The 16,763-nt window shown below is 26.3% G+C and overlaps 1 protein-coding gene across 2 annotated transcripts in view; it reads right to left on the bottom strand.

The window, feature by feature from the left end:
- LOC111675669 (integrin alpha-PS2) overlaps window positions 1-2,470 on the bottom strand; it is a 62,420-nt gene extending 59,950 nt beyond the window's left edge. For both annotated transcript variants that reach the window (XM_046945466.1, XM_046945467.1), the window contains exon 1: window positions 2,083-2,470. In XM_046945466.1, the coding sequence (XP_046801422.1) occupies window positions 2,083-2,336 (254 nt within the window). In that variant the 5' untranslated portion in view covers window positions 2,337-2,470. The remainder of the gene's footprint in view (window positions 1-2,082) is intronic.
- Window positions 2,471-16,763: the final 14,293 nt, after the last annotated feature.

Raw genomic sequence — 16,763 nt, 5'->3', positions numbered from 1 at the left:
GGAAAAGTCAAGAAGTTAAAACAACAACAGTTTAGCTATTTTATCTTTAAAAAGAAATTCAATTACACAGAAAATAAATGTGCGTGCTGTAATCAGATAAATAATAAAACAAAATAATCAAAAATTATATAAAAAATTCAGAAAGCATTAATATAAAAAATGATAAATATATGTTTTTAGCTTAAAAGGAACTTGACTACAAAGTTTTAAAGTTTTTAATCAACAACTATAAACTTAATACAGCCTCAATTAATGAACCAGGAAAAGAATTTCTAAAAAAAACAACTAACAATAACACACCCTCAATACTATTGTTTATTTTTATCACATTTATTTAATTGAACAGAAAATTCTTATGAGAAAAAATTTCTTAAAAATAAGAAAATATAGAAAAAAGTAATGGGAACTTCATGAATACATACATATTTGTATAGTAAATATGATACATTCATAAAATTTAATGTTTGAAGGAAAATATAAAAAAAACAAATTTTTTTTTGTAGATAAATTACTTGCTGTTTAGCATTAAATCTTTTAAATACTTTTTTAAATAGTCACAGTCACCTTAATAAGATGAATATATTTTTTTAGAAGAAGAAAACATATTTTTTTAGGATTTTTTTGATAAAAAAGGGTCTTTTACTATCTCTTAACAGTTTAAATTTAGTCATGCATTACAAAAACTATAAAAACAATAAGATTTAAAAAAATTTCAATTTTTCTTCCCCCAAATGAAATCTATCTTCAAAAAGTATTTTAAATTTTTAAAACTTTACACCTCATAAATAACCAAAAATATATGTTGAATGTACTCGCTAGTCAGAGAGGCATAAACACAAAAATTATTTATAGTTAAAACAAAAATCTCAAATCCCCTGATGCCTTTTAATAAGTAATAAATTTGCCTGTTTTTAAACAAAATAACATACCAAATAATACTTAATAAAATAATGATATTATTTAAACATTAATATAAATTTATAAGCTGACTCTTTGGCGTTTAAACTGTCCATCCATCTTCCCATTTAATTTCTATTTTATTAAGTGTTTATATGGTTTTAGTTAAAAGAGAAAAGAAAAGGCCTGGCTTTGTCTGTTACTTAGTGATTCTTTATGATCTGTTTACATTGATAGCCTTTTGATCTTATTATTTTTGCCTTTTCTTTTTTTAAGTATTGAAATTTTTTTTATATTTTTATTTGAAGTTGTATGTTTGATGATTGTCTTAAATAAGACCAGCCTATTAGTTGTTATTTTTTTGCTGTAAGTTTTCTTTGATGATCATCAATAAACTATTTTTCATAAAATTTATAAATATTTTCATATTTTTTGCCATTTTGTTTTCATAATATTTTTCTCAACTTATGTTTAGAAAAGTCAAATGTCGAATTTTAAAGATTTTTTGTAAGAGATTTGCACAATAACAAGTAAATCATTTAAAAAAATTTTCCTATATGTTGCAAAAACAAGGTTTTAGTAACAATATTTTAAGAGCAGCATAATATGGTTAATTTTATGATTATAGTCTAAACACATTATGGTTATTGTAACTATTTTAAAATATCATATTATGATCATATACTATGATACTATAGACCTGACTATACACTAGACTACAGGCTGAACTATATACCAGACTATAGACTATACTATAGACTAGACTAAAGACTAGACTATAGACTAGACTATAGACTAGACTATAGACTAGACTATAGACTAGACTATAGACTAGACTATAGACTAGACTATAGACTAGATTATAGACTAGACTATAGACTAGACTATAGACTAGACTATAGACTAGACTATAGACTAGACTAGACTATAGACTAGACTATATATAGTTATAGACTAGACTATAGCATCTAGTCTTGTTAATGAATTCATCAGATATCTGTGTTTATATATCAACATTAAAATAAGATCATAGCTTAACCATTTTTATCTGAAGAATATTGATTACTTTTGTAACCCCAAGTAATCTATAGTAGAGACAATATTGTCTTTCATAATTTAAAATTTTTACTTTTGACCCCTTCCTTGTTGCCTTAATCTAAATGAAATTTTCATCTTTCTACTTACGAATTTGTCTGAGGGCCACTACGACCCTTGTGCAAGGCAATGCTAAAACCAAACATGGTATTCGACTCGGGACGCTGATGTTTTGTATAGCTGGGTATATCAATATTGTAGGCCGAGACCAAAGGGCTTAGCAAACTAAGGCAGCATATGAGTAACATGATCATCCAACCAGATGTAGTTTTTGTGATGTATGGTTGACGCAGTGCCAACGAGCGTTGTGGTCTCGGTGGTGCTGAAACTTTTTTCGATTTCATTGTGATGTAAGTTTACAAATATTTTTATTTTCACTTAATTTAATATTTTTTACTAATTCGTTTTATTTTTTTTTTTAATTTTTAACACAATTTTCTTTTATTAATTCAATTATTTAATTAAAATTCGTCATTATTTTTTTTAAATAATTTATTTAAAAAGTAAGAAACCTTGTTCTTAAGGGTGTTTTTTTAATATTTCTCTTTTAATTGTTATTAGTATTGTTGTTGTTGACTGGTTGTTAGATAAAATTTGTTGTTGAAATCGTTGCTTTTGTTGTCGTTATTGCTAAAAGATCAAAAAGTTGAAAACAGAAAAAATAAGAATGAGTTTTGAAATTTTGTCAAAAAAAATTTTTTTTTGTTAATGATTTTTTGTAATTCTATATGTCTTTCCTCTTTTCAAGGTCTTTGGTTGTAAAACACACACACGCAATATTTTAAACAAATTTTAAAGATAAATTAATTGTCTTGTTGTTTTTGTGTGTCATTTTTAACAAAAGATGTTAAAAATTTGTCTACTACCTTATCAAAATTATTCAAAGATTATGTTTACAAAAACAGAGTAACAGAGAAAAAAGGTACTAAAGTAAAGTACTTTTTTAGCATCAAGGGATTTTGCTTTAAATTTGTATAAACGAAACCATTGCCTTTCTTAACTAATAGTTCTAATAGTAAAATCTTAAAAAAAGTACCAAAAAAAAGTACTTTTGTATCTTAGTTGTACTACTCGCTACACCCAAAAGTGCCAGACAAATCAAAAAGAACAGTCAGAATCAATTTTGTTTCATCTAAACAATTAAAACACGATCATATTACTTAACAAGCTTATTTATATATTTTTTTTAAATGAATTTTCATTGACAAAACAATAAAGTAAAAAAAAATTTAAAAAAATATATATTTTTTTTAAAATACATACACACGTTTTATGGCTTAATATACTTGTAGACTTTGTAATCAATTTCAGTTTCATCTTGATATAAATAAAAATTATTTATAAATGTCTGTCCATCCATATGACTGTTTTTTGTAACTCAAAAAATAAAACAAGCCAAGGTTAATAAAAATTTATTTAAATACTCAAAAAAAAAAAAAAAAATAAGTTAACAAAACAATTAAAGAAAACAGAATAAACATTTAGCAAGTAAAGTAATAAAAGTAAATTAAATAACAAACAAAAACAAAATTGTCTTTTTATCAGTTTAACAATTGGGTTTTTTAAATTCTGTTTAAACAAATGAATTTTTGAGGTAAAAAAATCTGCTTTAGTCCCCTTAAACTGTCATCGTATAAACAACATCTGTTGAGTTGCAAAAGCAAAACAGAAAAAATATCAGCTTTTTCAAAAAATTATTTTAAAGAAAATACAAAAAAAAAACTTTTAGCTGACGTAATTCTGCAAAAACGTCAAAATGTTAAAAAATATATAGCGTAACAGTGGGACAATTGAGAAATAGTACAAATGTTAATGTTCTAATTTTAAAAAAAATCTTAAATATCTTTACAGCCAAAGGTCATTAACTTAGATTTATGATAGTTTGTTTAACAGTTGATCTAGTTAATCTTATTGAAGTTTCGCACCTCTAAATGTTTAGTCTTTGATAAAGCTTTCATCTCAAATAGAGTTTGTTGTTCAAATATTAACATAGTAAATATTTTATTCTCAAATTTAGTTAAGGTTATGAATTAGATCTTTATAGTCATATAAAAAACTATTTTACATTAAGTATCTTTTAACTAAACAGCTTTCAGAGTTTTTTACTAACTTTCTCCTCTTATTTGTATATATGTAAACCTTACGTTATCGTTAAGAGAGAGATTTAAATTTGATACTAATAATTTAATGATAAATATAAAAAAGTTTTTTTCAATTTAGAAGTGACTATACTAAGCTTTTTGAAATATACTAAAAGCTTTCTTTCTCCAACTGCTTTTTTATCTTAATGAAAACTTAACTATGAAGTTTTTTTAGCTAGCTTTCCATAAGTATTACAAAAGTTTTGAAATTACTTTAGATATTATATCAAAAAGTTATTATTTAAACTTTGTGCTTGCCGAGATCTTCTCATAAGCTTTCAGTAAACGTTTAAGTTACTTATGAAAAAGCTTAATGAAAAGGAAAAATTTTTCATATAGATGATTATTTTCTTATGGAAAAAGTGTTTCAAAGTAAAATTTATGGAAAATGTTTTATAAAGAAGGCTGTTCTATAGAAAATGGAGGACTACTTTCTTACATAAAACTGTTCTTACGGGAGACGGTTTTCCTATAGTGAAAGTTCATCCAGTTTTTCCAAGTCTGATTTCCAATAGAAAAAGTGTTCGTAAGAAAGACTGGTTTTCTTTAAAAACCATTTTCCAATTGTTTTCCGAAAGAAAAAGTCTTCCCAAGGAAGATTGTTATCCTAAGGAAGATATTTTGTGAAAATGTGCTCCTAAGAAAGGCTATTTTCCTATAGGAAAGTGTCTTACTTAAGAACTAGTTTGCTATAGAAAAAGTCTTCCTAATAACGTCTAATTTGCTCTAGAAAAAGTCTTCCTAATGATGTATTCTTTGCTGTTGAAAAAGTCTTATTTCGTATAAAAAAGTCTTCGTAAGGAAGACTAATTTGCTATTAAAAAGTCTTCAAATGTTTTCCTATAGAAAAAGTCTATAGTCTTCCTAAAAAATCTCACCAATGAAGTCTAATTTCCTATAAAAAAAGTCTTCCTTAGAAATACTGTATTCCTGTAGAAAAACTGTTTCCTTTTCCATAGAAGAAGTATTTCTTAATACTATTTTGCTTTAGAAAAAGCGTTCTAGAAGAAGGCTGTTCTTCTAAAGCAAAAGTCTTCCTAAGGTGGACTGTTTTCCTAAAGAAAAAGTGTTCTTGAGAAAGACAGTTTTCCCACAGAAAATGACCTCATATAGAAGACAGTTTTCCTATAGAAAAAATCTTACTAAGAAAGACTATTATCTTATAGAAAGGAAGTCCAATTTTTCTATAGAAAAAGGTTTTCCTTAGAAATACTGTTTTCTTGCAGAAAAACTGTCTTTGTTTTCTATAAAAGAAGTGTTTCTAATAGAGATTATTTTGCTATAGAAAATGTATTCTAAAGGAAGACTGTTCTTCTAAAGCAAAAATCTTCCTGAAATGGTCTGTTTTCCTAAAGAAAAAGTCTTTTTGAGAAAGATAGTTTTCGTACAGAAAAATACCTCATATGGAAGATAGTTTTCCTGTAGAAAAATTCTTAATAAGTTAAAGTCTTCCTAAGGGAGACTAAAGAAAAAAATCTTCCTAAGAAAACAGCCTTCATAAGAAAACAGTTTTTCAATAGAAAAAGTCTTATTTAGATAAATTATTGTCCTATAGAAATAGTTTTCCTAAATAAGGGGTTTTCCCCATTGTAAAGTTTTTTCTAAGATCATTTTTTCCTAACCTAACCCACTGTCCTTATAATTGTTAACAAGTTATGACTATTGATTGATAAATTAAACAAAAATTTGTTCTCTGAAATTGTTAAATAAATGAAAATAAACAACAACAAATAAACATGCAAAATATTTTCCCTAGTTTATCCCACTGTTCATGTAAACATTGACTGTTTATACCCTACACCACTATAGTGGGGAGGGTATTATACGTTTGTGCTGATGTTTGTAACATACAAAAATATTGGTCCAATACCCACCTTAAAGTATACCGATCGATTCAGAATCATTTTTCGAGTCGATTAAGACATGTCCGTCCGTCCGTCCGTCTGTCCGGCTGGCTGGCTGGCTGTCCATGTAAACCTTGTGCGCAAGGTACAGGCCGCAATTTTCAAGATAATTTGATGAAATTTGGACCAAGCATGTTTTTTGGCACAGGGACGAAGCCTATTGAAAATGGTTGAAATCGGTCCATTATTTCACCTAGCCCCCATACAACCGTACCTCCCGATTTGAACTTTTTATGCTATAATTGCGTCAAATATTCTGCTATCTCTCTAAAAATTGGCACAAATAAGTTTTATATAAGTATAAATGATACTGCAGATTTTCGTAAGGATCGGCCTATATTTGACCCTAGCCCCCATACAAACCCCCCTTCAAAAAATGACTTAAACGTCTAAAATTGACTTGTAACCATTTGTATCGCAATGAAACTCAACAAAACTAACTGTTATTTAAAAATATATCCTTTTCCCAAATTAACCGACGATCGGTCCATATTTGACCTATATAAAGCCTCATTTAGAAATTTTAGTTTTTTATCAATAAATGGCTTAAATATTTTGGAATTATGGTAATATTCAACATAAAAGTTTCTTTACAAAAAATAAAAATTTTATAAAAGTAAAAATTGTAAAAATATACTCATGGTGTAGGGTATCATATGGTCGGCCATGCCCGACTATACTTTCCTACTTGTTTAAAATTGCTGTTATACGTTCATTTTCTATAGTTGTAGTTGTTGCTATTGCTTTTTTGTTGTATTTGCTAAAAGATCGAATTCAAGATCTATACAATTTGATCATGATCTGAAGTTTTGTTAGTGTTTTTGTTTTCTGACTAGATATTTAGTTTGGTTGGATCATACACAATACATTATACTGCATATGGAGGTTAAATGTCGTTTCTATAGAGTTTTTTTTATTAAAATTTTTGTTGTATTTTTTTACTAGAGCAAAACAGAAAACGAAATGAAAAGAACCATACTCTCAAAAAAAATAAGCAAAATTTGCTTTTAATTTTGCACACATTAACAAAAATAAAAAGAATTGTATCTTTTAAATTTATACATACATATACAGATAAATATATATGAACTGGGCTGACTGCTCCATCAGTCTCTACTGAGTGTGTGCTAAAATATCTAATAAACATTTGCCGCCTAAAAAATAAGATACAACTAAAAGATATGTCTGCTGTTTAACTACAACAACTACAATAGAACTATCTTTTTTTTATATTATTTAACTTACACAAATATAAAACAAAAAATATCAAGAGTAGATATTTGTATCTTAATATTTATACAATATGTCTCTGTGTGTGTGTGTGTGCGCGTGTGTATGTTGTGTATTCTTGAGATATAAAACTTAAAATCATATCAGAAGAGTATTCTCTAAATTTGAAAGTTTAGTTCAATTTAAACAATTTATCTCAAATTTTAAAATATTTTTTAAGAGAATTTTTTTTTTGTTAATTTATAAAAAATAACTATAACCAGATTTTGAAAAGAGGATGAAAACAAAAACAAGAATATATTTTTTTTTTAATTCTAAAATAAAAGTTTTATAAATGTTTTTGTTTATTGTTGTTTATATTTGTTTTTTAAAGAAAACGTGACATCACTGTTTTGTATTTTTTTTTCTTAAAATAAGAGGTTTTTATTGCTGTTGTCTTATTAAACAAGTTGCACTTGTTTTTTTGCTTAAAGCTATTTATGTCTCTGATAATTGTTTATATTAAGTTAATTTTTCTAAAATTTGCATAACTTTATTGTTGTTGTTGTAATTTCTTGGTTAAAATGTAAATTTTATTTAACAATTTCATATATCAATGAGTCTGATGAGAGTATCTTTTGATCATATGAATGAATTTTTAATGTATAAGTTGTATCCGTTTAAAAACATTGAGTAGGTGCTGTTTTTTTTATAATTTTTACACTTTTTTGTTTATTTAAATTTAATTTTTTTATATATTCCACAAAATAAGTTTTTTTTATTTATTGAAAATTATATAGATAAAATTGGTTCAATCGTAGGTGTTATTTCCACCATCACTTTATTGACCTCAGTTTGTTTAAAATTATTGTTGTTGTTATTGTTTTGTGTAATGTTTTAAATATATTTTTTGTATTAATTGATTGTAGGTTAATTTTAATTTTTATGTGTCATTTATTTTTAGTTATAGTTTCCTTTAATAAGTTTTAAATTGTACTTTCCGGTTGGAATACCTTTTTAATTTGTTAACGAAAATTTCCCTTTAAATTTATGAATTTCAACATTTTAAATTGTAAAAGTCTTTGCAAAAGAAATAACTGGCAATTTGGCAAAAAGTTTTGGTACTAAATTCAATTTTTTATAAAAAAATATTTATATTGATTTTCCCTAATTTACTACTTATACCTTGGCATTTGATAGTCTATTTTATTTGTTTTTAATTCATACTATTTGTAATGACTTATTTAAGTACTTATTAACAAGCTAACGTGGTAAGACATCATCAAACTAATTACTTTTTAGCGTAAGTTTTTGTTGTTCATTTAAAATATTGAAAACTAGTAAAATTTAAAGTTAAGTTACAACCAAATTTAGATTAAAACAAGCAGATATGTATAAAGTCGGGCGAGGCCGGTCCTATAATCCCTAACATCAGTAAGTTTACTAAAAATGCGAATAATTATTAATAATAAATCATTTTTTTACTCTAATTCAAAAATATTTTAAACATTTTTTGAAAAAAGTATATTTCCGAAAAAGAGGTTATATGTGGACAAGGCTAATAGGTCCATTTTCTAATTACCTTATTCATAAACTTTTATAGAACAAAATTTGTATGAAAATTGAATTTATAAACCTTTGATAAAAGTTTATGATTTATATTGACATTAAAATTATTTAATCAGAATTTTATCGTGATACTAGTGTTTATAAGTGAAGATCTTAAAGGGGACTTGGTTGCTGAGTTCAATTTGGTCCAAAATTACCAGTTTTATTTAGTTTTATATAAAACTAAGTTTTGCCGAGTTTTATAAAGTTTCTAGAACATTTAATATAATTTTAAACTTAAAAGTCCTATTCTGGGTGGTACTTTTGTATGGGGGGACCAGATGACCGATTCGACCATTTTCAATAGGCTTCGTCTTTGTCGTTGCAAAATTTTGTTTGCACACATTTAATATGGATTCACATTAATATACTTTGCGGTGGTTAGTAGGACCAATATTTTTGTTCTTTAATAACATCTGTACAATCGCTTAATATCCTCCACTATATTGATGTAGGTTATACATTTCATCAAAATATGAAAATTACCTTAATAGTTTACCTAGACCCAGCAAAAAAAAAAAAAAAACGAAGTACATACTTCCTAAAGAATATCTTTTGTCACCAATTCAAAAGTAGTACCAATTCAAAAGTAGTTTATCGATATGTATTGTTTTTTTTTTTAATTAAATCCATTTTATTTTGCAGTTTATTAAGTCAAATTGTGTTCTATAATACTACAACTTCACTTCCTAATTACTTCAAAAAAGAACATAAAAATGACTTCAGATGTATTGAATTTGGAATCAAATAAAAAGAAAATCTCTCCTATGACAATTCTGTGTTAAAATCATCACTTTTTCAGGTCTGTATCAGTACTTCCATGGAGAAAATTCCATTTCTTTCTCGCTTCTTTGGAAGTTCTTTTTTTAGCTGGGGACAAACAACCTGTCAGACAGTCAGATATGGCGTAATAGATTCTGAATCGATCGTTATAAATTGAGGTATGTGTGTTAAAGTTTATCATGGACAACTTTGACAATCATGTTAACATTTCGGTAATATATTATTGGTATTTAAACAATAAGGGGCGTGGCACGTAACAAATTAACAAGAATTCGTATAACTAGGAAACCATTAGACCTAGAATTCTCAAATTTTGCACACACAACATTAAGAAGCATATAAATTAAATACCAAAGTAAAATGCAAATATGATCGAGTTGAACTTAAACGTTCCGACCTGGTTTGCTGGTTGGGTTGCACAACGAAAACTTAATAAATAATTTGTAGGTTTTTTTAAAGATTTCTCATAAAATTCTTTACAAAAAAAAAATCACATAACGTAAATGTTGTGGTTTTAAACAAACAAGTAATAAAAAAACAAACATTCATGCTTCGTTAAATTTTAAAAAAATGTGTGAAAATTTAAACTACATTAAAAAAAAAAAAAATAGTTAAAGAAAATTTTTTTTTAAATTTATAAAATTTTTCAAAATATTTTGATATTAAACTATTGTTTTCAAACATAAGGCCTATTCTTTAAAAAAACGTGATAAAGAGTTTCAAGTTCATTTAACCATACAACCGTTATTTTGTTATAATTTTGTAATTAACAATTAAATTAATTAATCATTAGGTATTTTATTTATAAAAATATAATAAAAAAATCACTTGTTTATATTTTTTTTATTATTGAAATATTTATAAATTTTTTATAATTCTATTCATAACATAATTAATATGCATTTGTGGTAAAATTAATAATTTTTTATTATTAAAATTAGTAATATTTCCTTTAACAATTTTTTGGTAATAAAAATATATATTTTTTTCATATTGAAATTAACTATAGAATGCACAGCCTTTAAAGGTCTTATTTAATACCTTACGTGTAATGTCAATGATAGGCTTAATGGCGGTGTTTTGTTGTTTTTTTTTAAAGAATAGAATGTTTAATTTCATGGTAAACGTGGGCGCCAATATTTCATTATATAAGATATATTTTTAAAATTTATTAGACTTTTAGCCAAGAAAACCCATAAGAAATTCTTGCTTAAACCAAATATGATTTAGGTTTTTAGTTGAGCACAAGAGTTAGGTTTAAGAAAAATTTACAAAAAAAAGTGCGTTTAAAGTGGAAAGTCTAATGTCTAGCAAATAGTTTTTTTCTATCTTTCCCCACACATGGCAAATTTTAAACACTCACGCACTTGCTTACCAAGCGGTCTTTTTTTATTTTCTTTTCTAGCTAAATTTCTAATAAACTATTTATTTATATACAATTATTTATCATTTTATTAATTAAAATGCTAAACATGTCTGCAGTTTTATTTTCAACAAAAAGACAAAAACAAAAAATTGTGTTAGCAACATGGTTGTAGTAGTGTTTGAAACTACTGCTGATCGTGGTTTTGTACTTGCAACATTTATAACGATCTACATTTAATTTCCAAAGAATTGAAAAGCATAGAAAATATTTTATGTATTTCTGTCAATTACATTCAATTTACACCTACATTTTTTTTTGTAGAAAAAAAAACAAAGAAATTAAAATGCAATAAAACAAATTAAATTGAATACAAATTATAAATTTATATCGTATAAGGTATTATTGGCGGCGATCAGTTGATAAACCAAATATGGAGAATTTTGGAAATGAAAATGAAATTATTTTTACAAATTTTTTTTATAAAATTTAATAAGTGAAAATAATGAATTGTAAATTTTAGTTTAAAAATCAAAAAAAAAAAATCTGAGAAATCGGTGAGTCTAGTTTTTAGACTAGCTTATAGTCATGTTTATGGTCTAGTCTATAGTCTCGTCTATAGTCATGTCTACATTGAAGTTTATATTCTAGTCTACAATTTAAACAAGAGTCTAGTTTATAGTCTAGTCAATAGTCTTTTCTATAGTTAAGTAGTCTAGTATTTAATCTAGTCAATAGTTTAGTCTATAATCTAGTCTATGGTCTAGTCTATAGTCTAGTCTATACTCTAGTCTAAAATCAAAACTATAGTCTAATCTATAGTCTATTCTTTAGTCTAGTATATTGTGTAGTTTATGGTCTAGTCTATAATCTACTCTATGGTCTAGTCTCTGATCTAGTCTAAAATCTAGCCTATAGTGAAGTCTAGTCTATTGTTTAGTTTAACGTCTAGTCTATAGTTTAGTCAGTAGTCTAGTCTATAGTCTATTCTACAGTCTAGTATATGGTCTAGTCTATGGTCTAGTCTATGGTCTAGTCTATGGTCTAGTCTATGGTATAGTCTATGGTCTAGTCTATGGTCTAGTCTATGGTCTAGTGTATGGTCTAGTCTATGGTTTAGTCTATGGTCTAGTCTATGGTCTAGTTTCAAATGTAGTCTATAGTGTAGTTTATAGTCGTTAATCTAGTCTATAGTTTAGTCTATAGTCTAGTCTATAGTTTAGTCTATAATCTAGTCTATGGTCTAGTCTATAGTATAGTCTATAGTCTAGTCTAAAGTCAAGTCTAGAGTCTAGTCTATAGTCTACTCTAAAGTCTTGTCTATAGTCTAGAATATAATTTAGTCGAAATTCTAGTCCATAGTTTTGTCTATGGTCTAGTCTTTAGTTTAGTCTATAGTGTAATTTATGGTCTAGTCTTTAGTTTATAGTTATTATTGTCTAGTCTATAGTCTAGTCTAGTCTATAGTCTAGTCTATAGTCTAGTCTATAGTCTAGTCTATAGTCTAGTCTATAGTCTAGTCTATAGTCTAGTCTATAGTCTAGTCTATAGTCTAGTCTATAGTCTAGTCTATAGTCTAGTCTATAGTCTAGTCTATAGTCTAGTCTATAGTCTAGTCTATAGTCTAGTCTATAGTCTAGTCTACAGTCTAGTCTATAGTCTAGTCTATAGTTTAGTCTATAGTATAGTCTATAGTCTAGTCTTTAGTCTAGACTATAGTTTAGTCTATAGTCTAGTCTAGTTTATAGTCTAAAGTCTAGTCTAGTGAATATTCTAGTCTGATTTCCTTTCAATTTATATATAATTCCTTATAAGTATATCAAAAACATGGACCCCTAGCTTAATGTTATATTACATTGGCCAACAAAATTTTAAATAAGTCGAAACCCAGAGTTGCATCTGAATCTGACATCAGAATATCTAAGTCACATCTGGTTTTCGACATATCGTGTCTTCTTCCTTTATTTATATACATCTTCTTTTCTTTTTTACTAAGACCTTAAGTCTTAAGGTTTTCAATATAAATAGTAGAACAGATTTTCGAAGTTCACGATATTTATTAGTTTTATAAAATTATTATGTTATTGAAACTATATACTTTTTTAAATTCCCAAACTTTTGCCAAATTTCACACATATTTAAACATGTTTATCTTACAAATCCATATTATGTTCTAAACATACACTTTTTTTAAAAAATACTTTCAATTTGTTCCAAAAATTATATAATATTTTCATTTCCATTTTATTTCTTTAATAAATTTGTTTATTTTTTTGTATATATATATATGTTTCAATGCTACAACAACAACAAATATATATACACTTTCAATACACCAAGGAAAGTAACACTAATCAGATATTTTTAGAATATTTTTATTTTGTTTTTTTTTCACATCATCATCTTTAAGATCATTATGAACATCATCATTCATCATTCACAGGCATCATCATCACCTTTTATAATAAATATTTAAGACAACGTAGGCAAATTAATAGTATTAGTCAGCATAGACATCACCAAAATACTTTTTTTTTAAACTATTTTTACTTAATTAATTTTTAAAAACACCAAAGTTTTCAAAAACTTTAACACTAAAGCACCCACAATATAACGTTCTTTTTTAGTTTTTAAAATTTGTATTTATTTTTTTTTCTTAATTGAAGGTTAAATCTATAAGCTTTTTACAGACAACAACAGACCTCTAGCAACATTTAAATAAGTCTGTGTATTTTAAATAAAAATTATTGCTCACTTTTTTATTATATCTATATTTATAGCTATTTTATCTATCTATATGTAGGTTTTTATTTAGATATTTATGTTTTAGATCATTTTAAAGAAACACAAAAAGCGAGTCGTTTCAATACTTTTTCTTAAAACTTAAAAGCAAAAAAAAATTCTTATTTATTCGTACTCGTTTTTTAAAAGAGTAGAGTAGAATTTTGATCTAACCGCCGCGAGTTTTCAACACCAACTGACTTGAATTTTGAAAAAATTCACTTGAAACTCTTTTCAAATTTCAATTTCAAAACATTTGTTTTTCGCTATTCGTACAAAAACAAAACGTAACAGAGAAGACAACGTCCGTATGTAAGTGTGCGAGCGAGCGAATAATTTAACAGAGACAAAAACAACGACAGCAGCAACAGCTAGAGAGCACTAGCAACATGGGCAAAATAGTAGCACACACTAGATTTGTGTTTTATTAACATTAACAGATTAACAGATAGTTGTAGTATCTTAACTCACGTCAGGCATAGTGGGTTGACAATAGGATTTTTTTTAATTAAATCAAAAGTTTGTTTCCTAGACTAGTATATAGTCTAGTCAATAGTCTAAACTATAGTATAGTATATAGTTTAGTTTACAGTCTAGTCTATACTCTAGTCTATAGTTTAGTTTATAGTCTAGTCTATAGTCTAGTCCAGTCTATAGTCTAGTCTATAGTCCAGTCTATAATCTAGTCTATAGTTTAGTCTACAGTCTAGTCTACAGTCTAGTATGTTGTATATTCTAGAGTCTAGTCTATAGTCTAGTCTATAGTCTAGTCTATAGTCTAGTCTATAGTCTAGTCTATAGTCTAGTCTATAGTCTAGTCTATAGTCTAGTCTATAGTCTAGTCTATAGTCTAGTCTATAGTCTAGTCTATAGTCTAGTCTAAAGTCTAGTCTATAGTATAGTCTATAGTCTAGTCTATAGTCTAGTCTATAGTCTAGTTTATAGTCTAGGGTATAGTCTAGTCTATAGTCTAGTCTATAGTCTAGTCTAAAGTCTAGTCTATAGTCTAATCTTTAGTCTAATCTATAGTTTAGGCGATATATAGTCTAATATATAGTCTAGTCTATCGTCTAGCCTATAGTCTAATATATAGTCTAGTCTATTGTCTAGCCTATAGTCTAGTTTAAAGTCTATACTATAGTCTAGTCTTCAGTCTAGTCTAGACTATAGACTAGACTATACAATAGACAATAGACTAGAGTATAGACTATACTATAGACTAGACTTTAGACTACACTATAGACTAGACTTTAGACTAGACTGTAGACTATACTATAGACTAGAATATAGACTAGACTATAGACTAGACTATAGACTAGACTATAGACTAGACTATAGACTAGACCATAGACTAGACTATAGACTAGACTATAGAATGTCTATTCTAGTCTAAAGTCTGCTTTATAGTCTATTCTATAGCCTAGTCTATTGTCTGATCTATAGACTATTCTATAGTCTAGTCTGTTGTTTATTCTATAGTCTAGTCTGTAGTCTAGTTTAATTGATAGTATATTCTATAGTCTAGTCCCTAGCCAATAGTCTAGTCTGTAGTCTAATCTATCGTATAGTCAATAGTCTATTCTATTAACCACTCTAGTCCAGTCCATATTCTAGTCTATCTATTTATCTAGTCTAAAGTGTAATCTTGAGTATAGTCTAGGCTATAAACTAGACTATAGTCTAGTCATTATTTCATGTATTTGTTCATATCCAACCCACTGTGTGAGCCTATTAGGTCATTATTTTCTACTCTACTTCTGGCAGTCATCTCACTGTTGTTATTCTTTCCCGTGTATTTGCGTTAGCAATACATAGATATTTGTCTCTAATGTTAAAAGATCTTATATGTGTCTTTTCTAAACAAACATTTGTTGTTTTTTGAAATGATATTATAGTTTTTTTAATGCGACCAAAATACACATCGCTCTCTGCTACTTTTAAAATCACAATAGTTGTTATGAACTTTTTTAGAACATGATCTGATCTTGCAGATTTTAACAACACAATTTTTTTTGAAAATATGAAATCATTTCAAAATCATACCAAAAACATGTGTATGAATTCTCTAGTAGAATTTAGGTTTATAGCTTTACAAAATTGAGAGATACTAACGAAGCAAACGTGAGTTTAATTGAAGCAAACACATATTAATGTAATTGAAATAAAATTTATTGACTGAATTAATTAATTGATTTTGTTAGAAACTACTCTTATACTTAGACAAAAGTTACCACTTGTGTGGATTTGAATTTTTTATTTTTGGCAATATTTTTCTCTTAATTGAAATTTTTATGAATATGATTTCTTAATTGAAATCTTTATTGGCGTTTTTTTTTTGTAAATGATTTTGGAATTTTGCAAATAATATTTATTGTATATATTTTAGAAATGTTTATGGTTTAAAATTAAGATAGTGAGGTAATTTATTTGAATTTTTTGTTTAAAATGTTGAGTGCTGGGTATGAGGAAATTTGTAAATTAATTTTAATTATAGAAATTAAAAAAAAAAAGTTTACAAATTATTCATTCATAATTGTGTAATAAACCTATAATAAGTTATTGAATATGGCGTAATGATTTCTTATTAAATAATTTGAATCTTTTTAAATTGATTCAATATCAAAAATATTAGAACAAAATTTTTGAAAATTATTTATAATTTCCATTACCAAATTGAACGGTATTTATAAACTTAGTAGCAAATTTACTCGGATAAAATCTTAATTTCTTAAGTCATTAGTGTTAAAACTAATAATGATGTTTCAGATTGCAAGCATTAGAGAGTTGTTGTGATTTGCAACCTAGTTGGATAAGTCAATTAGAATGATTAATCATTTAGTTGTAGTTATAAAAATAAGATATATTTAATAAGAATAAAAGTTAAAACCCATAGAATTATTTTCTAAAGGATTGATCAACAAATCTGATTTTTGAGTTTACATATTAAAAAATAAATGTTTGTTTTTTAAATATGATTGTTGT

The sequence above is a fragment of the Lucilia cuprina genome, chromosome 3 (genome assembly GCF_022045245.1).
Source record: "Lucilia cuprina isolate Lc7/37 chromosome 3, ASM2204524v1, whole genome shotgun sequence".
In the NCBI taxonomy this organism is placed as follows: Eukaryota; Metazoa; Arthropoda; class Insecta; order Diptera; family Calliphoridae; genus Lucilia; species Lucilia cuprina.
This window is presented reverse-complemented; position numbering and strand designations above follow the sequence as displayed.